The 23,910-nt window shown below is 39.1% G+C and overlaps 2 protein-coding genes across 7 annotated transcripts; one reads left to right on the top strand and one right to left on the bottom strand.

Moving 5' to 3' along the window:
- Positions 1 to 316: 316 nt before the first annotated feature.
- On the bottom strand, positions 317 to 6,256 carry c10h1orf35 (chromosome 10 C1orf35 homolog). The gene is made up of 8 exons (XM_023270395.3): positions 6,122 to 6,256; positions 4,711 to 4,861; positions 4,573 to 4,618; positions 4,401 to 4,483; positions 3,148 to 3,220; positions 2,910 to 2,989; positions 2,654 to 2,776; positions 317 to 2,029 (listed from the first exon to the last, which is right to left on the bottom strand). The coding sequence occupies exons 1-8, from the start codon at positions 6,216 to 6,218 to the stop codon at positions 1,774 to 1,776; spliced, it is 909 nt and encodes a 302-aa protein (XP_023126163.1). The 5' UTR covers positions 6,219 to 6,256; the 3' UTR covers positions 317 to 1,773.
- Positions 5,833 to 18,992, top strand: guk1a (guanylate kinase 1a). Of its 6 annotated transcripts, none has more exons than XM_055014301.1 (9): positions 5,853 to 5,989; positions 6,166 to 6,351; positions 11,140 to 11,253; positions 11,983 to 12,374; positions 12,803 to 12,887; positions 12,979 to 13,064; positions 15,332 to 17,117; positions 17,409 to 17,567; positions 18,493 to 18,992. In XM_055014301.1, exons 3-7 carry the CDS (start codon positions 11,142 to 11,144, stop codon positions 15,368 to 15,370), a joined length of 714 nt encoding a protein of 237 aa, XP_054870276.1. In that variant the 5' UTR covers positions 5,853 to 5,989; positions 6,166 to 6,351; positions 11,140 to 11,141; the 3' UTR covers positions 15,371 to 17,117; positions 17,409 to 17,567; positions 18,493 to 18,992. The 6 variants fall into 6 exon arrangements, with proteins under 6 accessions (XP_023126165.2, XP_054870276.1, XP_035804155.1 ...); XM_035948262.2 differs by lacking the exons at positions 5,853 to 5,989; positions 6,166 to 6,351 and adding an exon at positions 6,693 to 6,861 and having other exon boundaries at positions 11,983 to 12,024; positions 12,139 to 12,374; XM_023270397.3 differs by lacking the exon at positions 6,166 to 6,351 and having other exon boundaries at positions 5,833 to 5,989.
- The last annotated feature ends 4,918 nt before the right edge of the window (positions 18,993 to 23,910 follow it).

Genomic DNA, 23,910 nt, shown 5'->3' with positions numbered 1-23,910 from the left:
TCAAGAAATTATTTTAAATTTATAGTTTTACACATTTACAATTTGCAGTTAATGTCTTCTCTGTCATTTTAGAAGTCGTCCTGCGGGCCGGATTGGACCCTCTGGCAGGCCGGTTTTGGCCCGCAGGCCCCATGTTTGACGCCCCTGCTGTAGGTTGTCTCCTCACTTTGCCATTTTTTTCAGATCTCTGCAACTAAAACAACCATAACAAATAATGGTTACTGATAATCTAATAATGGGTTTGTCAACTGAGAGGAGCCCCACAATTTCCATGAAACATTTCTATAATTGAAAAACTGAGCATAATAAGACTGGATTAAATGGACATTTTTAATAAAAACGACACAATCTAAAATATACTTGATGGAAAAAATGCAAAACAAAACTTAGTCATAATTGGCACACTGTTAGTTGCAGCCTTACTGGAATAGTGATACCTAGGGGAAAAAATACTAGAAGAAACCCCCAAACTGGTGTCACATCAAGCTCTCAGGGCTACCACCCTTTGACCCTGGAAGAAATGCGATGCAAGGTGATGAAACCACCCAGTGTTTAGGTTAAAGCAGTTACGTGGAGAGCACACCCTGTTCTGCATTGTGTTGGGGTGGCAATCTAGGACAGCATTCTTGCAGGTTGATTAGGCTGCTATGGCTGATGCAGCCAAGCCTATAAAACATGGCAGGAGAGTATGGTAGTGGTGGAAGGGGAGGTAGTTTGAGTCTCGGGTCCCTCATAGGGTGGCTTTGTCTCGCCTCCTCTCCTGCTGCTTCATCAGCTTGGTTTGTGTGTGGCGGTCTAACGGTACTCGGCCATATAAAAAGGACCAGGCTGGTTTTTTGCACTCTTCTTTATGAATGCCTTGCTCTTTTTTAGTGTACCCCCCCAGGTGCCAGCCAGCAGAATACCCTCTTTCAGAGCAATTCAAGGCAAATGCAAACACTACACTCTATTATGACCAGTGGAGAGCATTCCAATGGTACCGAGCTGAACCTAGACCGATGAGGGATTAAGGAGTGCTGGCATGACAGAGAAAAGAAAAGGACCAGACTTGCTGAGTAGTGCAAGAGGTACAGTGAGATGGAGGAGATGTACGAGGATGAGAAAGGCATCAAGGAGCATCTTGGGGGCATTTCATCAAAAATACTGAATGAAACAGTTAAGTGAGAGACAGCTGTTTAAAGGGATGTATTATGAATAAGTGCCAGATGTATACTTATGAAACCTACATGATACCTTAGAATAATTAGACATGTTCACATAAAGAACAGTAATTAAATATGTGTCACAGGATGTAACAACTTGTTTCCAGGAAAATCTTAGTATTTCTCTGCTTGTGGCAGCAGTAGTCAGGGTCAAAATGATCTTGAATGAAGCTACCAGGGCCTCAAAGAGAAATAAAAAGATCACATCATTTTCCTTGCAAAATATTTTATCTTGCGTTGGATTTTAAAAACTAAGAAGACATTTTAAAAAACAGCAACTTTTGACAGTACAGATTACGTGTTACTTGATGATTTAATCACATAAAATGTATTTAGAAAAGCCTGTCAACACAATCCAAAATAACACTAAAAAAAAAACTGTGTCACTGTTCCATATTGAGTGGACGAGTTCAAACATAACCCCAAATCTGTTAGGGAGTATTTTCCATCCGCAGTCCGTTTGGCTATCTGGGGTGAATGAGGTCTTCAGGGCCGGTCAAGCTGCTGTAGAGCGCTCTGCCCGAATTATGCGTCTTTGAATTGGCGGCGGGGTGGGGGAGTGGGCAGGACATTAGTTGTCCGAGTCTGTGTCATGGCGCCGCCTGTGGCTTTGTGTGGCACCAGCAGGGGCCTTCTTGTGGCTGGCAGGGTTACGGGGGACAGGAGACCCCCCGTCAGAGGAGTCTGTGTCGTGGCGCTGCTGTCGATGATGGGGGTGGGAGCTCTCCCGCTCGGCCTTTGCTCCCCCCCTTGAATGGCTGTCATGGGGTCTGGCTCCACTCTGACTACGGTATGATGGATTATGATGATGGTGGTCCTTTCTGTGTCTGAAAAGTAAAAGGAAACAAACACTCAATGATCGGGTGTGTGGTGGGGATCCAGAAAGATGTTGTTGAGGCTGTGGAAGATGAGGAAGCATACATGAGCTATATAGTCACTGAAAACACTAAATGGCAGCTGTAAGTGAATTTAACTCACTGCGGAGTGGACAAATTCATTTAACAACTTCTATTCATGAATGCTGTACGCTACCATCACATGTTAAGGATATTATGATTCCACTTTGACCACAACAAATTCTTGAGACACATAAATTACACTGTTCAGTCAGTATGCCTGCCATCTTTCCCCATCTGTCTGATAAAGAGCATAAATCTAACATCTTGTGATACCCCAGATTGAAAAGAGCATTTTCAGGTTTATGTGTGTAAAACAGTGTCTCAGTGCCCTCTAGTGCTGACACGCTGTTGTAACCGAGTGCTTCACAAACAGGTGGACAGCCACATGAACAATCTACAATATCGGGTAGATTGATATATGATTAATTAATGACAAAATGCCTTTATTGCTAAACTGAAACTGGTTTGGAAAAAAATAGGCATTCTTCTGAAATACATCATAACATGGGGACAACTTTTGATAAAAAACTGAAAATGAAGAAACGAACCGACCTCTTTCTGTTGTCGTCTGACTCCGAGGAGGACGAGTCTCTTCTTTGCCTTTTCCTCTTTTTTTCCTTCTTCTTTTTCTCCTTTTTACTCTTCTTTTCTTTCTTTTTCTTTTTGCTCTCAGTCCTACGGAGAAGATCGATTATAATTCAACGAAACATGGAAAACCAAACAGAAGGTCACGTTTTTCCTGGCACAACTTAAATGTTTTTGTATCTAAAACATCTTACATATTGTGGCTAACTTCATGTATGCTCACCGTTGTTGCAGTTCTTGTTTTTCTACATGCTCAGTTGCCCTTGTTGCTGAGGTTTCTGGACGACCTTCAGTCTTGTGGTGCTGCACAGAAAGAACTAGTTTAATTTTTGCATTACAGTGTAGATCCAATTAAATAAACATCACAATGAACTACTAACACTGTAGTATCTGTTCATGCACCAGCAGCCTTTAAATGTTCAGGAACAACTGAAAAATTAGTGGGGAGTAAAAACACTTACTGTAAAAACTGGCAAGCCCATTTTAGCAGCCTCCTTTTCTTTTTGGGACAGCACCATTTTTCGTGACCCTGCGCTGCAGATGGAAACATTGATGAGAAGCAGACATTTTGCAATCAGAGTGATTAAGATAAGCAGCTCTTTTGCCAGCAATTCAATGTCAAGAGGAATATTTGTCATGTCAGAGATGGATTTTGCCATTTTCTTTTGACTGATCACATTTTGTTTGCCCTAAGACCAGATTACCTTATTAAGATGAAAATTATGACCTTGGTAAACTAAAAGATGCTTAACATTTATATTGTGAAATGCCACATTTACATATGAATGGTATATTTAAAAGGTGAAGACCAAGATTCAGGACTACTTTACAGGATTCCTTTTAACATGTAGGTGATTGCTTCTTACCACCTAATGTTAGCATGTTGCAGTTTCTTACTGGAATATGTTCAGTACATTAGTATGTGTGGATCATATGCATTTTGCACAGGATTATATATTTTTACTCCACCAAGGAACAACGGAGTTCTGTGACGATCGGCCTCTGTTTCTCTGTCTGTTTGTCTGTTAGCAACATTACTCAAAAACGAACTGATTTGGTTGAACTCTTCAGGGAAGGTCAGAAATGACACAAGGACCAAGTGATTAGATTTTGGCAGTGATGCAGCTTATAGTCTGGATCCACGGAACTGTTAAAGATTTCTGTATCATTGCAAGATAGTGGCACAGCGTCACTGTAACTATGACAACAAGTGAACATTTTGTCAGCTGCCTGCTGATGATCACATGATTGTGATCCTACTACAAATTGACCATTGCAGACTTACCAGGACTTCTCTGTCAGAAATGATACAAGGGACAATTGATTAAATTGTGGGGTTTTTTTCCCATCAATTCCCACCGCCCGCTACATATTTAGGTGACGCAATTTGGTGTCCGTACATATTATACACATGCATAACACGCGCCTATATTAAATGGCCACATTCTATGGTGCCGTGATTTCTGTCACGAATTTTTTCAAGATTTCAGCCATCGGAAACGATACGACTGAACAGCCTTGGCGGAGGTACTGCACTCTGAGTGCTTTTCTTGTTACATGTTGAGTTTACTATTTTTCCTTAGCTACAAATACATTATAGAATAGCTTAATTCAGGTGATTTAGTTGTTTTGAACATTTGATTGTTAAATGTTAACCGTTGAGAGCATTCTTAAAACCATGGCTTCATATAAAGTTGACAAAAATGTAAATTACCTGGAGCTTCCCAAGCCTGAGACACGGTCCACATTTCTCTCTTCACCTTCAACCTCTTCCCTCCTGCAAACCTCTACGAGGTCCTGGCATCACGATTACATAAAACATAAATCATTCAACCATTTTAGCAATAACAGACTATTTAAAGATGAACACAACCTATATCACATACCTCTTTGGTCAAGCCAGTTGGTTGTCGCTTTATATTCTTGTGCCCTCTAGATTGACAATGGAAAAGGTATACTCATTATATTTGACAGCCTAAACTTGCAACTTTATCAGAATTTCTTTTAAGGAAATCTATACGTACAGGGCAGCCATCAGTGCCTCATGCTCTGCTGCCTTGACTGCAGCAAGTTCATCCTCTTTGGACAAAGCTGCTCTGCCTGTTTTGTCTTTCGCATACCACGTAAGATCTTTGCCTTTTTGCCATCGTCCTACTGGGGCCATCAACGAGTTCCCTGGAAACAACACAGGAGAATTGATACTGCTTGAATGAGGTGGAGAATAGTGTTGTTAGATGATGATGTATAGTATGATTGGGAATTTTTTTGACAGAAAATGCATTTTCCTTATTATTCTTACATGCGGTTTTCTAAAATATCATGCCTCTTTTAACTAACAAGTCCCTCTATATGGTGAACTGCAGACCGACTAGGTAATACTATCTAAAGGTCTAAACTAGTAAGATGGCCGGATTTTATGGAAATGTGACCACGGTGCGAAATCAAACATGAAGCCAACTCGTTAAATTGCTGTCACATTAATAGAACTGGGTTCTTAGGTGTGTCGATTTTCGTAAGATCTAGATATATAACACATTCGGATTCACAAATATAAGTCCCACATACAAATAAAATTCATCGATGCAATACAGAATGATGATAGAACACATTTCAAAACAGTTCATGAAAAATGCACTTTAAAAATTCTTTGAGATCGAGTAGGTCCCAAAGAAAAGATATTCAACAATCTGACAAAATCAAATATTTAGCATTTTCTCTTGAGAAATGATTCAAATGATTAATCAATCAATTTACAAATTGTTCATGTAGGCCGACTGATCATTGGAGCTGTATGATGATGTTGGTAGCTAAGGATGTAACTCCAAATTCACTGCAGCAGCACAAATAAAGCTGCTCTTTTATTTAGACCTTTAATTTAACAAATGAATGAAAATGAAATCTAACAGTGATCTTTGGTGAGAGCACATTTTTGGGTGGCATCCTCTCCTCATAGTCACTTGTTATTCAAACTTGACATTTTAAAACCTCTGCTGGTTACATGGTGCTCTTGCGACAATAAACCCTTTATTGTACATTCGTGTCCATATCACGAGTTTCCCCAATATGTAATTTGCAAAATAAGTTGTGCAACGTTGTATTTGTGGCCTTTTTATGTCACATCTGTGGTAGCTGCTACGTACTTCTTGTTTGACATGCTGACAGTGGCGTGCGCTCAGACAGCGGAGAGGCTACGTGTTTGCTCAGAGAAGAAGCAATGAAAGTTAGGACCCTCTGAGTAAAAGGTCAAAACCAAGCCATTACACCAGTCCAGACTCCGTGTAATGAGGGATTCTACAATCAAAGGTATGATAAAGTAGCATATGTGGCCAAAGTGTGCAGTTGAACAGCGATTTTAAAATGTCTCGCATGCTCCGCTAGCAGTCATGTCTCTGGTTAGCGCTGATAGCGGCGGACTTTGCCTGTTTTCGGACTTACCGAGATAATTTTCTCTGTGTTTGTCGACTTTCACGTCATCCCAGTTGAAGTGGTCCTGCCCTCCTCTCACCCCTCCGGATCTCGAGGAGCCAAACATTTTAGTCGCTAAACGCTGGCTCGACGACGGCACAGAAAAGCAGCTAGCTCAGACCGCTAGCTTTAGCCACATTAGCACACGAGCAACGCGATTGGTCAGGCCTTCGGCACTCACTCATCCGGGGAGTTTTGCGGTAAGTTGACCAGAGCAACGTGTTTCCTGGCGGTTGCGTTTAATTTGGACACTGCTTTTAACGTCCGTTTTCGGAAGTATCGTCAACGCGCGAGAAGGGATAGTTGTGGAAAAACAGCACTCAGCTCAAGCTAAGCTATCTTTCACACTAAATGTCACTATGCCGAGTCGAAAACAACAGATAGCATGAGCCCCTGACCGTGCGCATGTGCGAAGCTTCATTAAGGAAGAAGCTGCGGCTACCAGACGATTACATAAATGTTTAAAATGGCGGTAATTTGTTTTCTATTTAGCTAAATGCTAATTTCTTATGTTTTGTCGCGCGTGTCGTGGACGTAGCATGCTGGTGTTTTGGCCCGTAGTGATGACGTAGGCAGCACAGTTTAGTCTAATGGCTCCCACGGCCAAGGCACCGAGAAGAGGAGGGAGAAAATCCTCAGGAGACGGCCCCAAACTCTTGGATTAACGTAACTCCCGATGTACATGAGATATTTTTCCAGGGTATTTTCAGGTAGGAATGGGGATATTTATGTTTATTTTCTCCTCATCGTGTTTGAAATGTCTGCTGCATCATGTTATGTGAGACAACCATTCATTTCTAGAGTGCTGCTGCTGCTTTGCAGGAGAAGACGGTTCTCGTGTTTACCGAGCTGGTTTAAGTTCAGGGAGCTGATGCAATGTTACGTGTAGTTTAATCGTTATATCTGCAAGATGGGCTGGTAGCTGGAGGGAGCTGGACTTTTCTTTTATACGTTCGGTTTTTAATTTGTAAAGGCTCTTCAATGGACATCCACTGTATATGTGAGGCAGTGTGTACAGTACCCAATATTTCCTACTGATCTAGCGTTCATAAGGTCATTATGAGTCAATAAATTGTATTTATACCTTTTCTAACAGTAATAACACACAACTCTAATATTACTGTATAGTCTTAGCTTTAATATTTATTATAGTCAAGCAAAGTTATATTTTAAATATTAATTATAGGATTTTAATCCTTGATATTTGAATTACTCAGGTAAATTAATTTCATAAAGAACACAAATAACAGACTTTATTTAACTTGCCACACAGCAATATTGTGCATGTTCTTTTTTCTTCCCATTTTCAAACATTTTTATGCAAATTGTAATAACTCTTTATGGCTCTGAACACTGAGCCAAAGTGCAATCTAGTTTCTTTTTTATCTGTCAGATAATTCTGCCACTAGGTTATATAGACAGTCATAACACTTATCCTGTAGTAATAAAATGTGTAAAGTGCTCCTTCTGCAGTTTAGGTATGCAGCATTAGGAGTCTGATAACATCTAACGATCGCACTTTTTGACAGAGAAAGATGAGAAGTGGTTGAAAGTTTACCCACGTAACCCTCCAATCACTTCTATTTCAGGGCAGCCTGAACTAATAGGAAAACTGTTTTGATGTGGCACATTGTGTTCCGTTTTGTCTCAAGCTGCAATAAGTATTTTAATTACTGATTAGCCTGACAAACACTTTTCTTTTTAGACCCCATATACGACCAGGACAGACATTAATGACATCCAATCAACTAAAACCGTGAACTGTTTGTAAGGTTTTGCTTTAAAAAGTGACTGGATTCAGAATTTACCAGAGTAACATAAAGTTGTATTTTATATTGCTCAGCTGACTCTTTGATTGCCTTGTTTCATCTCTCTCACTGGACACCCACTCGACTGCTTTTGACTTTTGAAACTTAACAAATTTCACATGATTTAAATTTACTTTTAGTCACATGAAGTCCGTTGCACATAGTTAATGTCATGCGCAGTGCAGCGTCCAATAAGTGTCAACTCGTGCTGATTGTAGTCTCACATGGCTCTCATTTGTTGCAGTGTAATTCACTGTTAAGTGCAAAGGGTCACTTCTTGAGTGGATTATTTATCTCTTCAAGCGCTGTCATTAAATTGTTCATTGACAGCCAACATACATATCTGTGCCAAGAATTTTTGTATCATCTTTGACTCAGGACTGAAATTAGACAAACACTTTAACTCTTTGGTAAAAGGGGGTATTTAAATATACTCTGCATTAATCTTCTCAAAGCCAAATTACTGTAACTCAAGAGATACCTCACTCTTACCAAAAAACAGAGAAATTATTTGTCTCATTGTTTTTTAAAATTGGTATTTATCTTGTCTTTTGCACATATTTTTGTTGCTGCCTCACTGATAACATTTGCAGCACTTTGGTCAACTCAGGTTGTTGTAGATCTGAAAGGATGTAAAGTGTCAGAAATGTTTTTTTTTTAAAAATATCTTTTTTTTTATAGTGTTGTCTAAATATACACTACTGTTCAAAAGTTTGGGGCCACTTAGAAATGTCCTTATTTTTGAAAGAAAAGCATTTTTTTCAATGAAGGTAACATTAAATTAATCAGAAATACAATCTAAACATTGTTAATATGGTAAATGACTATTCTAGCTGGAAACAGCTGATTTTTAATGGAATATCTACATAGAGGTACAGAGGAACATTTCCAGCAACCATCACTCCTGTGTTCTAATGCTACATTGTGTTAGCTAATGGTGTTGAAAGGCTAATTGATGATTAGAAAACCCTTGTGCAATTATGTTGAACAAAAGTGTGAGTTTTCATGGAAAACATGAAATTGCCTGGGTGACTCCAAACTTTTGAATGGTGGTATGCATGCACAATAGTGCAAAACGGCAATAGCTGAAATGAGAATAGTGCACAAAGCAAAGAATATTGTTCATAGCACAAAATAGTACTGGCGCAGTATTGTACAGAAAGTTAATAAAAAGTCAGCAGTATTTTAGCTGAGAATGGCTCAGCTGTTTAGTAGGGTTTATGGCAGTGGGGGGGAAGCTGTTCTGTGTCTGGTGTTTTTTGTGCACAGGATCTGTAGTGCTTGACAGAGGGGAGGGTGGAGTGACATAAACTGACAGTATGCGTGAAAATCTTCTTAATTTCAATAGTTGAAAAGACCAATCAGTAAAATTAATTTGCAGCAATTTTATGATTACTGCTGCACAGGGATTTGGTGGTTAGCACTTTCCCCTAGCAGTTAGAAGATCCCTGGTTTGTGTACTGGCCTTTCCGGGATCTTTCTGCATAGAGTTTGCATGTTCTCCCTGTGCACGTGTGGGTTTTCTCCAGGTACTCCAACTTCCTCCCAGAAACATGCTGAGGTTGATTGGTAACTCTAAATTGTTACCTGAAGTCAGCTGGGATAGACTCCAGCCCTCTGCGACCCTGATGATGATTAAGCGGTGTCTAGATAATGGATGGATTAATAATTACTCACTAAACAATCAAGTCATTTCTCTTGGGAAAATGTTTCACTCGTTGCGGCTTCTCAGATGTCCAGTTTTTACTGTTTCTTTGATCATTGCAAGTTTCAGAGACATGAAGCCGTTATAAAATGGCCAAATAGAATCCTGTGGTGGTCGTTGGTAGTGAGGTCGATACAATCACAAGTCGTGTCCTTGTGATTGCTTGCTGTTTACGGGAAGCATTCAAGAGGCGATGGAGAAAGGCTCTTGTCAGATGCACCTGCAAAGACAACCTCACTGCATCTGGTTTGCCTGGAAACAAGGAGGCTCATAAAGTTGCGATTTCACACCCGGCAATTAGGATTTACGAGAGCGTTTGATCGTCCAGAACTTTTGTTTTCATTTTTAAACATGACTTCGACTTATTTTAATTTGTATTTCGGAGCATGTCTTTGTGTCATATGAACTGCTGCTCAACTGATGCCTGACACAGATGTAAGTAATAATCCATGGTGGTGGTATTAGTTGTTTTACCAGTTTAGTAGGATAGCTGGTTTTCTGCTGCTAGTATCTGTAGTTGTTACTGAAAACCAGCTCGCTTTCTCTTTTTTCCACTATGTTATTGTTGTATGACAAAGTGAGACGTGGTTGAAAGTTTTGGATGAACAAAACACTTTTTTTAAAAAAAACTATAATATCAGAGCATAACAGGTTAATAGGATATATAATTTATCTTGGACAAGAAAATCAACCAGAGAGTAAAACCGGCCCTGCCCTCATTCTTTCTCCCCTCCTGCTGTTATATACAATCACATCCAAACATCATCACACCCTTTCTGTTCACTGGCATTTGCTGTCTGCTTGAGAGCTGTGTGTTCTGAGGAAAGGTAAGAAAGACACCACATCATTCTTTACTCTACTGACGTAACAAAAAAATGATTAAATGTGTGATGTGTGACAAATGTGTCTCTGGATAGAAATGATGAGATGTTAGGATAAAAGCAACTCTGCCAGACAGCTCTATTCATAAGCTTTTCAGGTAATAGATGCTGCATAATGTAGTTTGTACGAGTTTGAAGCTGTGGTTTACTTGAATAAGAGTGTAATGTTTGTATTCGAAGCAGTTATTTAGTTTGAGCTGCTTGTTTTGCTTTGCTCTTGGTTTTTTCCAGTCATCATGAGCAGTGGAAGGCTCTCCAATTAGTAAGTAATTGCTCCTCGACAGCACCATGGTAACCTCACAGCTTCCTAACCAGTTTATTGCCTCTGCTCTTCTGAGAGCTGTTTTGGTGTCATCATTTGGTTTGTGTTTGAGAAGTGCTGGCTTATCATTTTATCGTGTGTCTTCCGCCGGACCGAGGCGTGTCTGAACCCATCGGACCGCTGTGGCGTTGTTTTTTTTAAATCATAAGTTTGCGCAAAGCCTAATTGTGCTCTGCTGATGACTCATGTCAGATTCCAGCGGTTATGTCTCGCCTCCAGCTCCACCCACCGGTTTCCCTCAGTGACCTCTGTTTTCTCCTCCTCTCTTCCAGCTATGGCTGGACCCAGGCCTGTGGTGCTTAGCGGCCCGTCGGGGGCAGGGAAGAGCACTCTGTTGAAGAAACTCATGAAAGAATATGACAGTGTCTTTGGCTTCAGTGTCTCCCGTAAGTGCACCAGTGTGTGTTCTCATTAGCAAAGCATTCAACAATAACACTTGTAGATATAGACTTATGTACTTAACCCTGTGAAACCCAAATATATATATATATATATATATACTGTAACTATGACAACAAGTGAACACTACCTCAGCTGCCTGCTGATGATCACATGATTGCAATCTTACTACGGATCCACCACTGCGGACTTACCGGGACTTATCCATCAGAAATGATACAAGGAACAATTGATTAAATTGTGGGGGTGCGAGTCCCTTCAATTCCCGCCGCCCGCTATGTATTTAGGTTCAAGCGATTCAGTATCTGTACATAATGTACACATGCATAACACATGCCTGTGCTCAGCGCAAGGTCATTTTGTTTGTGCTTTTCTTGTTCATAAAATGTCACAAAATTGTGAGTTTCAAGATTCAAGACCTTTATTGTCATTGTATAGCTGCAATACAGTGAAATGATAGTGTTAGTCCTTGAGTTGAAGTAGAATATAAGATAAAATAGAATAAAATAAACAATAAAATACACATTGTAAGAGAATTTTCTTGAATTTTCTATTTTCCAATATTATATGGATGAAACAGTTCATCTCTTAATCAGAAGATTAGTCAACAATGAAATTCTATTCTGCCATGGGCTAATAGATCCATTGACAAATTGTTGAAGCTCTGGATGTAAATACAGTGGAGACTGTGACATAAATGTCTTCTCATTTCTCAGATACAACAAGAAATCCTCGACCTGGAGAAGAGAATGGCAGAGGTACAGCATGTAACTCCACTCTCACAACCGCTAAAGCATCTCTTTTTTTTATCTCAACCTCAATCTGTGGTTGTCTTTATGTGTATGCTGTAAGTGTACTTCATTGGGTTTCAGATTACCATTACGTTACACGGGAGGTGATGCAGGCAGGGATCGACAACGGCGATTTCATCGAGAACGCAGAGTTTTCGGGGAACATGTACGGGACGTCTAAAGCCGCTGTTCAGGACGTCCAGGCCAAGAACCTCATCTGTATCCTTGACATCGACATGCAGGGTGTGAGGAACATCAAAAGGACAGACCTCAATCCTATCTACATCTCCATCCAGCCGCCGTCTTTGGAAGTCCTGGTGAGCACAGAAGAAAAAAACATTTCACTGAATCCACGTCGGTCATGTGTCTGTAGGTTCCATTATCCTGAACAGTTGCATTGCACCACAGTGTCCTGGTAATAAGGGGTTTGGCTGCTTTGTGAATATATACACTACCCTTCAAAAGTTTGAGGTCACTTAGAAATGTCCTTATTTTTGAAAGAAAAGCAGTTTTTTTTTTCAATGAAGATGACATTAAATCAATCAGAAATACAGTCTAGACATTGCTAATGTGGTAAATAACTATTCTAGCTGCAAACGGCTGATTTTTAATAGAATATAGGGGTACAGGGGTACACTCAAAGTGTGAGTTTTCATGGAAAACGTGAAATTGTCTGGGTGACCCCAAACTTTTGAATGGTAATGCATGTGGCTTGAAACTGTTCTTTGCTTTTTTTTTGTTTCAGGAAAAACGTTTAAGAGACAGAAAAACCGAATCAGAGGAGAGTCTTCAGAGGCGTTTACATGCAGCTAAGGTGGAAATGGAGTTCAGTAAGTAGTTATGGTTTGCTCAACACAATTAAAAATTTCAAACCACATGGATATTGAAATAATGCCTGAGCATAATTGTATCACCTTCTAGGTAAAGAGCCTGGTGCGTTTGATGTCATAATTGTCAATGATGTTTTGGAAGATTCTTATGGGCAGTTAAGAAATGCTCTTCTTGAGGTGAGTTAAAGAACACAGACCTTCTACATCAAATAACCAACACACATAAACAGTGTTTTATGGTTTTGCCTTAAAGGAACATTTTAGTGCCTTTACACAGCGAATTAATGTTTTCACATGAACAAGGTTCAGTTAAAGCAAGACTATGTAGTTTTAGAAAGGAGAAAAACACAATATTCCTTTGACTTCATGTGACGCCTTTTCCGTTGACAGTTTGCTACACCTCTCCCATAAAAAGCAATCGTCTAATCATAACTCAAGGGTTCTATTTTTACTCTGCCAAGCAACGCAGCGGAGTTATGTGACAATTGGCATGGGTTTGTCTGTCCGTTGGCAACTTTAGTCAAAATTGGATTAATGGATTTGGATGACATTTTCAGGGAAGGTCAGAAATGAAGGACCAAGTGATTGATTTTGGCAGTGATGCAGCTTTATAGTCTGGATCCACAGATTTGTTAAAGATTTTTGTATCATTGCGAGATAGCGGCATGGCATCACTGTAACTATGACAACAAGTGAACACTACGTCAGCTGCCTGCTGACGATCACATGATAGCGATCCTACTACAAATCAACCACTGCGGACTTATCAGGACTTATCTGTCGGAAATGATACAAGGAACAATTGATTAAATTGTGGGGGTGTTTCCGAGTTTCATCAATTCCAGCCACCTATGTGTACACATCAACACTGAAAGCAGAGTTCTGTAAAATGGTCCATTTTCAGAGTCTTAATACTGCACTTGCTATGTGGAACTAATGTTTAAGTGTCCCATGTTGTGCTCCTTTTCAACAAATTAATGAAAGTTTCACATGTCCCTGCAATACTTTTCAATTTCTAAGCATAAGACACCACAGAGATGTTTTTTTTTTTTTTTTTTTTTTTAAACATGATCGTATAACCTATTAGCCCTATTTTCAATAGGCTGTTTCAGTGTTGGCAGCTTTAAATGCAGCTGAGCCAAATTTATGGTTATAAAATCAGTATTTCAGCGATGCAGAGCTGCAGCTTGGAAATTTGGTGATTTCTGGTTAACATGTAGTCTTAATGGGTAGTACTTCAGTCACTGTTTCACGTTGTCTCAAAACAGAAACAGAAAAATCTGGAAATGCAACTAAGAGCAGCTTTATTGGGACCTAGTATATGTGAGTTTATTGGTTTCTGTATGACTCGTATCTTAACCTCTTTTACTTTACAGCTCCAAGTTTATAACAACCAGTAAACACAATAAAAAAAAATGATTTGTAGCTTTCATTTTCATTATCTGTGTACATGTAGACAAAGCCTTGTTCTGGTTTGAAAGTGGTATAACATGTTAAACAGGAAAGGCACTGAGTGCACAATATTCCGCAAAGGCTACTCAGTCGTATCATTTCCGATACCTGAAATCTTGAAAAAAATCGGGGCAAAAATCATGGCACTATTGAATGTGGCCATTTAATATAGATGTACCCACAAACAACCACCTTGCTAAGCACAGATGTGTGTTATGCATGTTTACATTATGTACAGATACTAAATTGTATGACCTAAATATGTCGCGGGCGGCGGGAATTGATGAGACTCGGAAACACCCCACAATTTAATCAATTGTTCCTTGTATCTTTTCTGATGTATAAGTCCTGATAAGTCCGCAGCCGTCAATTTGTAGTAGGATCACAATCATGTGATCGTCAGCAGGCAGGTGACGTAGTGTTCACTTGTCATGGTTACAGTGACGCCATGCCGCTATCTCGCAATGATACAGAAATCTTTAACAAATCTGTGGATCCAGGCTATAAGCTGCATCACTGCCAAAATCTAATCACTTGGTCCTTGTGTCTTTTCTGACCTTCCCTGAAAATTTCATCCAAATCTGTGTGTCCGGTTTTGAGTAATGTTGCTAACAGACAAGCAGACAATCATACACCAATTGCCACAGAATAATAATTAGTCGTCACTGCATTTTAGATCGATATTTGCCTGGGAACACATTAGTAAGTGGGTTTTATAACTGCATGTGTTTTATCTACAACAACTGTGCTTCTGTCACATTATGTTTCAGAATGTCATGATTATGTATTTGATGCATCCAAATGAGAATCTTGAGAAACAATTTCTCAATGTCCTGTAATTACTACTTCAGACCACAGGGGTCGCTGTTGAGCACAAGTTCCATTGTCTTGCTTTAATTTTCTTCATCTATGGCTGTAGATTTGTCTCTACCTCTGACCAAATGTACATACTAGTATTCGGAGTATTGTAAAGTAATTTTCTCTCTTTCTAGGAAATTAATAAGGTCAAGAAAATCAACATGTCTTCGTAGGGGACAGCAGCATCCTTCAGTCCCGCCCAGCCACTCCTCACAGAACCACAGACCTCCATTCCAGTCTTGTACATTCCCTCAGATGGTGGCCTGTGAAGACATCCTCTGCAGATATACCAACACGTAGGGTTTTACATGGTGTTTAGAAGTAGTTATTACCAAATGATAAGATGGTGTAAAGTGGAACATCTTTTTTTTTTTTTAACTGACAGAAAGCATTTTCCATTTTTATTTTCATGAAGTCAAGCTACTCCGATAATTTTTACTTGAAAGTGTGACTAGTACAGTATGCAGGCAGTTCTGTGTTGGACAGAAGTCGACATGTGCAGCCTTGCTCTCGCAGCACAAACAGGAAGTAACAAAACTCATTCCATCAAGTGGACAAACCTGTTTTTCAAGGGGTATAACAAAAGCACATATTTGGATATGATGGGTAGCAGTGCCAAGTTGTGCTATTCTAATCACTTAAGGATTTTTTTTTCTGTGTAACCAGTCATACTGTGTAGAGACGGTGAAATGTCAGCACTCAGGCTCCTGTTGGTGTCAAGTTCAGGAGGTAAACTCATCTCTGGCGGCTGCTTTACTTTCAGCTGTACTTTTAAAACAACAATTATTCCAGTGTTGGTAAATGCTTTTCCTTCATGTGCTAACTCCATCGTAGTTTTGTTTGCTGCTTAAATACCGTTGTGCTGTAGTAGGATTAAATCCCATCATAGTTAGAAATTATGCTTGGAACAAAAACCATAGTACATCTAATGTAACGAAGTTTAGAGCTATTTTTATTTTTTCTTTGGGGGTGGGGGTGGGGGGTGTAACAGACAATTTAACTGTTTTTATTTTACAGTTGTAAATTTGTAAAACTTTTATATTGAGTAACTTTATTACTTTGCAGCTTCACATGTACAGTAAATGACATTCAGAGATTCGATTCTTTAAGAACAAAGGATTAGATGGCATATTTATCTTTTTTTTATATATGAATTAGAATCAAGCACACAGTGAATCCTTTTACTTGAAAAGTACAAAAAAAAATGTAGAATCCATTTAATTGGCATGTTTTTTTTTTAATTACATTGTTACATTTTCAATTTTGTGGATGTGAAAACTACCCACGCTTCTATTCAGGTCCCTCGTAAGATCCTTTCCTTGGCGCTGATAGGTTTGTGTTGCTGATATCACCGACTGTCCAGTTAAATATGTTTTGTGAAAATGTAACATTATGCTTGCAGTCCTCTGATTTGTCATTTCAGATTAAATCAGCCCTTATATAAAGTGCTTGTTGTGGGATAAATGTGTATTGTATTTCTTACGTCCATTAATAAACTGTTACATGTGCAAACGTCAATAAACATGTTACCACTGTTCCCTCTAAGCTGCGCGCGTGCGCAATTGCGCACTGCTGACACGGTCTCTGCGCACAAAAAAAATCCAACCTAAATTGTAAATAAAATAAACACGTAACAATTCATTCTGTGCTATTTTTCAATGTGAGTCAGTGAGTGACCGGTGACTGGCTGCTGCAGCCAATGATGCGATTCACATACGTATTTACCATAGACTGTATATAATGGTATTTATGCAGCTAATCAACGTCATGCGTCCTTATGTGCAGCCAGCGTTGTTCTCATAGATATGAATGAGTAGATAGGACACGCCCCTTTGAGCTGCGTGCTACAGCGAGGCTAAGCTAGTGGGGGAAAAGTTTCAGTGCATTCCGTTGATGTAGACGGCGTGAAAACGGAAACAAGTATGTCGTCTCACTGTGCTGCATATAATTACACACTACGTCGTACGATTGAGACAAGGAAACTTGGAATGACTTTTCATAGGTGATGATTGGGATTACAGGCAGTTCTTTAGGACTGCTCTCAAATAATTGAAATGTTACTAAAGGTTATACTTATCAAATTAAATAGCTCTGGTCTCTAGTATATTGGCGAATTCGGTTCTTTGTACGTAATTTATTAGCATGATTTCTTTTTAATATGTTGTGTACAGACTTAATTACTTCTCTGTCTACTTTTCTTACTCCGTGTAGGTTTCCCAGAGACTATGGGTTGAGGAGGAATTGGAAGTTTGTCGGCTTAGACCTGGTGTCGTTCCATCAGTGTTAAACTTCCGGGCTCATCTTGGAAGAGTATGTGCCAGAAAGACCACAACCAAGCAGCCTTGAGATCTTAGGCAGCGTCTCCCTCAGGTGGGTGTCGACGGTGTTCACGGTCAGGTCTGTGGTAATCCCGTCAAAAAACAAAACAGAAAAAAATCTAGATTATAAATCAACATGTAACCAAAGCACTCTGTGTATAATGCCATAGTATAGAATGTAGTTCAGAAAATGTCAAAATATAGTATGCTTTACTCAAGAATAACATAGTATGGCCTGTAGTTCATAGTACAGCATGTTGGCAAGAAAAAAAAACAGATTATTATGTGGTTCAAAAAGCGCAAAATGATAGGATGTTGCCTAAAATTGTCATGTATGATATGTAGTTCAAAAAATGTCATAGTGCAGTATATTGTCAAAATAGTATGTAATTCAAGAAAACATCAGAGTATAATATGTCACCTAAAAAATGCCATAGAATAATAATTTCATTGCACAAGTAAAAGTATAGTATAAAACTGTTCGAATTCTTATATGTTGCTAAAAAAAAAAACAAAAAAACAAAAATAAAAAAAAAACGCAGTAAAATGTCAATTAAAAAAGCCTATAGTATAGCGTGTCGCCCAACAAACATCATAGTATAGCATGTGGCTCTAAAAACGTCACAGTATAGCCTTTAGTCCACAGCTGTCAGTAGGTGAGGAGCAACACAAAAACAGTCCAAACGCTGGTTTCCAGAGGGTTAGACAAGTATTTATTTGAAAGAGGAAGTTTACAACAACACAACATGTGAGGGGGTTAAAAGCAAATGGGTGTTAGTAAAATAAAAATAAACAAACAGAACTAAAAGTGAACTTCATGTTGACATTGATGGGCATTCCAACCAGGAACAAAGTAAAAGATAATACGAAAAAAAACTCTTCCTGTTCACCTCTTAAAACCCAAAAACACACCACAGTAGCACCCTAAACTAAAACTACCAATGGGTTCCCTGTTTTCCTTTCTGAACAATTCAAAGGTCCCTCTCTATCTCCCTGCACATCCACCAACCACTGGAACACATCTCCAAAGTTCTGCTGGGCCAGCTCAGCTTCCCCTCAGAAGAAGTTCCACCACCTGCCAGATGAAGGAGCCTTTTGAGAGGCAGCTGGCATCGTGATTGGACTGTACTTTGGTCTGTTCCAATCCAGCTTCAGGTCCAGAGACGGCAGGCGGGACGAGTCAACGGAGGCCGGGTGGACGAAGGCATGCAGCTGAGTACAATCCAGAAAACAGAGGAGGAGTGCAGGGCTCAGGGCCAGAACAAACATTAGCATCATATGTCTCTTAGAAAACATCATAGTATAGCCTTTGGTATGAAAAAAACGCCATAATATACATCGTATATTGTACAAATAACAAGTCAAAGGAAAGAGACATACATTGTAGAATTGTAGTAATTGTGGGCTGACTGATTTACTGATTATCAGTATTTTATTTTTTACTGATTAATGGTAATAAATACATTTTAAAATGGTGCTACTTTGGCTCTGAACCTTGATCTACTTGTGGTCGCTCTGTCTTCTGGAGTGATTTGATTGGTTATACGTAACGAATAAAACTCCTTTAACTTAACATCTGTAAACAAAACAAAAACGTATCAACAAAGTTTTCTGTTAAAGTTTGTGTTCTTGTAAGTTTAACTCCAAGATTTTAAATACTTTCATTTACTGCAAATGAATATCTATTCCAAATGTCTCACTAATAATCATTATCAGCCTTAAAAACCCACAAAACACCCCTCTATACTCGACCACACTTAGTACAGTCCGGTTCCCCCTTCTATAAATCTGCTTGGAATCGTCCACTTCCTGTTTGTCAAAGTGGCCTTCTACCTGGACAGGTTTTGTTGGAGCTCATGCAACAAACATTTTGGGTAACTGCACTTTAATATGGATGGATGACACTGAATTAGAGTCTGTTTTAATGAGACGGAGTTAAGATGTGTAGCTCTGTCATTAAATAGGAAATTATTTCTCTGAATTCACAGAGGAAAGTCTGAAATGTTTGCTAGGTTAGCGTCCCACATGTTCTTTGGCTCAGCTAAAGCTAACTCTCTCCAACTTCTGGATCTCTTGAGTTGCTTGTTGTTAAAATATCTTGCTAGAGGTGCTGAAGCTCAGAAAGTCTGAGATGTTGTTCAAAATAAGCTCATTCTCAAGTCTTATCTGAACTGTCCTCTTTTGTTTGAACTTTCCCTAAACTTAGGAGTTAATGACAGAGCAGCACATCCAGACTCAGTCTCATTTATGTAGAGATTAAACTTCAGTGTCATTCATTGATGTTAGAGTGCAGTTTTTCAAATATTTGTTGCACATGCTCCCGACCAAACCAGTCCAGGTGGAAGACGATGTGAAGAGAAAGCTCCAGAGGATGAATGTCACACATTTACATTGGAAATTAATGTCCTTTAATTAGACATTGTCATGCAAAAGTTCGATTTCCCTTCAATGATGTTCAAATCTTTGTTGAGTGTTTTGTTGATGTTGGTTTCTGAATGTTTTTTGACACTCGGCCCCAAAGATTAAAACCTTCTACGGCTCACAAGCTGCAACAATTCACACATTATCAACCGTCTTTCTGACTAAACTTAGGTAAAAATTGAAAAACTGCCAGATTTTTACAGTAAACTGAATATATTTGGGTTTGACATTTTATAAACCAAAACAAGAAATGAATTACTGGAAAAAACGACAGATTAATGGACAAAGAAAATGTGTTTTCCAACATATATGGCTGAATTACTCAACATTACAAGATACATACAATTTAAATTCTATTTTATTTATGTAACGCCAGTTACAGGTCAAATTGTCTCAAGAGACTTTATTTTTATATTTTTTTGTCATACTTAAAATATGACAAAGTAAGAAATTTAAAGCTCTTGACTAATCCAATTTATTATTTGGTTTTTAAGAGATTAATCGACAAAATAATTTTCTCCACTAAAACTAATAAACATGAGGTCAAATAGAAGAAACAGTTTTAAATACTGCAGTCCCACGACGACAAGAATAAAGTTTGTCAACAAAAAGTAAATCTGCTGGTGGATTCCGTTACAGTCCTAATAAATGATAATAAAGTGTGATACTAAAGGTTTGTGGTGCTAAAAATGTCCAAGTAAAGATATGAAGTTGAACATGTGGATGGAGGTTGATAAAAGTTGACCTCCCTCCATTTCTCTGGAGCAACTCCATGGATTTTATGGATGGTGGTTAAAGACCTGCTCTTCTAGTCATCGTCCTTCTAGTCGCTGTAAAAAGTCAGTCCATCCTGGCCGACTTCAACACCTCTTCATGACAACTTGTTCTGCCTCCGACCTGGTGGAAACACCAGAAACTCGGGAAAACCCATGGAGACTCGAAGAACTCGTGGAGACTCGAAAAACTCATCGGGCGGGGGAAGGTGTGGTGGGCGGTGGGGGGAGGTGGGGGAGTAGAGGGGGGAGGCCACCACCCACCTCCCCGCCTACTCTCCGCCCTGACTCCACCCAGACTCCGCCTCAGCTCCACCCATGTGGTCACTTGAGGAACTACGATGCCAAAGGGACGACGAATTTATTTCTTTTTATCTGATCTGTAGCTCAGTGAGTTAAGGATTTGCCTATGGAGCTGCAGGTCGCTGGTTCAAGACCAGACCCTTCTTAAATTTTATCAAAATCCTGACAAAGACAAACAAAGAAAACTGCCGCTGGCGGGTCTCGAACCTGCAACCCTCCACTTGGGAGTCTGTCTTCTTTTCCCCTGAGCTACTCGCTCAGATACTAATATTTTGTTTTTTTGCGCATTTATCATCTATTTTCTGTCGTTCTCGAGTTTTTTTTTAACTCGAGTCTTGACTCGACCGTTTTTCTCAGGAGGTTGGACTTCAGCCTTTGTGCTGGAGGGTGGAACCCTCAGTTCCAAGACTTTCCAAAGCCTCCACACCTCCCGAGTCCTCAGGACCTGAGCTTTCACACAGTCTGAGGGCTGAAATTTTCTAAGTCCCACAGTAGTTCTCTGTTAGTTTGAACCTTCAGACAGTCCAAGGACTGAAATCCTCTAAGTTCCTGAGTAGTTCTCTGTTAGTTTGAACCTTCAGACAGTCCAAGGACTGAAATCCTCTAAGTTCCTGAGTAGTTCTCTGTTAGTTTGAACCTTCAGACAGTCCAAGGACTGAAATCCTCTCAGTTCCTGAGTAGTTCTCTGTTAGTTTGAACCTTCAGAAAGTCTGAGGACTCAAATCCTCTAAGTTCCTGAGTAGTTCTCTGTTAGTTTGAACCTTTAAACAGTCCAAGGACTGAAATCTTAAAAGTTTCTCAGTACTTCTCTGTTAGTTTGAACCTTCAGACACTCTGAGGACTGAAGTTTTCAAAGTTTCTCACTACTTCTCTGTTAGTTTGAACTTTCTGGTTAACAGAAGCCTTAAAACTTGTGACCACGAGTCTTGATTTCACATTTAGACCATCCATCTGACTTCTTCTCAGACCTTCACCTGTGGGTTTTTTAGAAATCCTTAACAAACTTTGATTCTCTTCACTGAACAGTAAAGTTTGTGGAGATCAGAAGGTAACATTAGTTTGATCAATGCCTTCAACTACTAGTAGACTATCTGGAAAGCAGTTTTCTGAAATGAGTTCTTAGTAAATCTATCCACAATCAAACCAAGAACATAGAAAGAGGAAATGTTTGAAGAAACAACTTGATGTTTTCATTTCAGACTAGAAAACGCCTTAAGACCTTTATCTGTTTTTATCTAATTCAATATTTTGTCTGTTTAATATAGTTAAACATTAAATACAATTACATTCTATTAAACAGACAAAATATTGAAATAGATAATTAAACAAGATACAATACGTGTAATTATGAAATTAAACAAAATTTTTCAAATACAAATATTAAAAATTACAGATAAAATATTTTCCATAATTAAACATTCAAAAAATACTTTTTAATAATAAACCTTTTTAAAAGTTTTGTGTAAATTTTTTCCGTTTGTTTTAATTGCTTTTTGTTATGTAGTTTATTTCTTTAGTCTTCTTTTTCTGTCAAGATTTTAACCCCAACCTTAAAAATGAAATAAACCCTTAAATCACAATGAAAATATTTCTGTTGTCACAATCATGAGTTAGTCAATTATTCAGTTTATCAATTCAACTTTATTTGTTTAGCACCTTTTACACAAATGACAAAACTAAACAAGCAAAGAAAAAAAAACAATGCTAAAACTATGATTAAAACTCAAAAACATAAAAAAAAAAAAAAAAAAAGATTTAACATGGTAATAAAATATGTTGTGTCCAGGGGATGGAGGGAGTTTATTGAAGTCTTCTTGGGCTCACATGGGAAATCATTTAAAATATAAACTTGATATTCAGTCTAAGGAAACTGCAGAGCGACAGAAGAACCAACAATATCTCCCGTTTTCTCCTTTAATGAGTCGACTCTTCTTGTGCTTCCAGACCAAAGAACTACAGACTCTTCACAACCTGCTCAAACTCTTGGTACAGGACCTCACCACACGGGTCAAGAAGGTTTCCATCTCATTTCTACTTTGAAGCTCACCTCCTGCTCAAACTGCTGACAAATGTTTCTGCTGCTCTAAAGTCTGGTCTCCAGAACTTCCTAAAAACTCTCAAAGTCTCTTCTGCTGCAGGTTGCTTTGTAGAACTGTTGCAGAAAACCTCACTAAACCACATGGAGGGGCCTCAAGATAGTCGTCCAAATGAAACCATACAAAAACCAAACTAACACAACCCAAACGCTAAAGTCTCCTGCAGTCTACCAGAGAACCTCTGAGAACAGAGAATCAGGACAGGAACTCTTACCTTCTGGACAACCAACGTTGGTTCACAAACAAGAATACAGAATGTGTCTGACCAAAAACCTCTAAAGACTCACTACAGCCAAGATAAAGACACAACTCAGCTGCATCAAATCCACTAATCACTGCACACATTAGCACCATGTGCTAACTGTGGCTAAAGAACCTCATTTACCAAGACAACTATCCAGTACAAAGCCCTAAAACACACCAAGAAACACATTAAAGACGATTTTACTGCTGGAAGCTGCAAGCCAGTGCCTTAAGAACAAATTAAAGCAACTGAGCCAAACCCGGATCTGTGGTGAAGAGAAGCAGAGGAAATGTTTGTCTGCAGCTAAATAAAGCAGGAAGACACTGAGCTGCTCAGGTGTTCCTGATAACACCAAGCAGCCACCTGGACAGCCAATAGGAACACAGCCACCTGGACAGCCAATAGGAACACAGCTGGAAGTCCAGAGGGCTGGGTTAGTGAAGGAAATTTAAAGTTGAAGCAGAAAGTTAACAAAGAAAGTTGAAAACCACCTTCTGATACCTGAAATCTCTGAGTTTTCACACAAAGAACACCTGAACATGTCAAACTGGTTCCATA

The sequence above is a fragment of the Amphiprion ocellaris genome, chromosome 10 (assembly GCF_022539595.1).
Source record: "Amphiprion ocellaris isolate individual 3 ecotype Okinawa chromosome 10, ASM2253959v1, whole genome shotgun sequence".
In the NCBI taxonomy this organism is placed as follows: Eukaryota; Metazoa; Chordata; class Actinopteri; family Pomacentridae; genus Amphiprion; species Amphiprion ocellaris.
The sequence above is the reverse complement of the archived record's forward strand: the minus strand, read 5'-3'. Positions and strand labels throughout refer to the sequence as shown.

What these genes read in the sequence shown, in the direction of transcription:
- c10h1orf35 (XM_023270395.3), bottom strand. Translation starts at nt 6,218, where the DNA reads ATGTTTGGCTCCTCGAGATCCGGAGGGGTGAGAGGAGGGCAGGACCAC. An exon ending in ACACAGAGAAAATTATCTCG is followed by an intron (nt 4,862 to 6,121) that starts GTAAGTCCGAAA and finishes TGTTGTTTCCAG; the next exon opens with GGAACTCGTTGATGGCCCCA. An exon ending in CAACTGGCTTGACCAAAGAG is followed by an intron (nt 4,484 to 4,572) that starts GTATGTGATATA and finishes TCGTGATGCCAG; the next exon opens with GACCTCGTAGAGGTTTGCAG.
- guk1a (XM_055014300.1), top strand. Translation starts at nt 6,828, where the DNA reads ATGTACATGAGATATTTTTCCAGGGTATTTTCAG. An exon ending in CTTTGGCTTCAGTGTCTCCC is followed by an intron (nt 11,254 to 11,982) that starts GTAAGTGCACCA and finishes CTCATTTCTCAG; the next exon opens with ATACAACAAGAAATCCTCGA. An exon ending in CGCCGTCTTTGGAAGTCCTG is followed by an intron (nt 12,375 to 12,802) that starts GTGAGCACAGAA and finishes TTTTTGTTTCAG; the next exon opens with GAAAAACGTTTAAGAGACAG.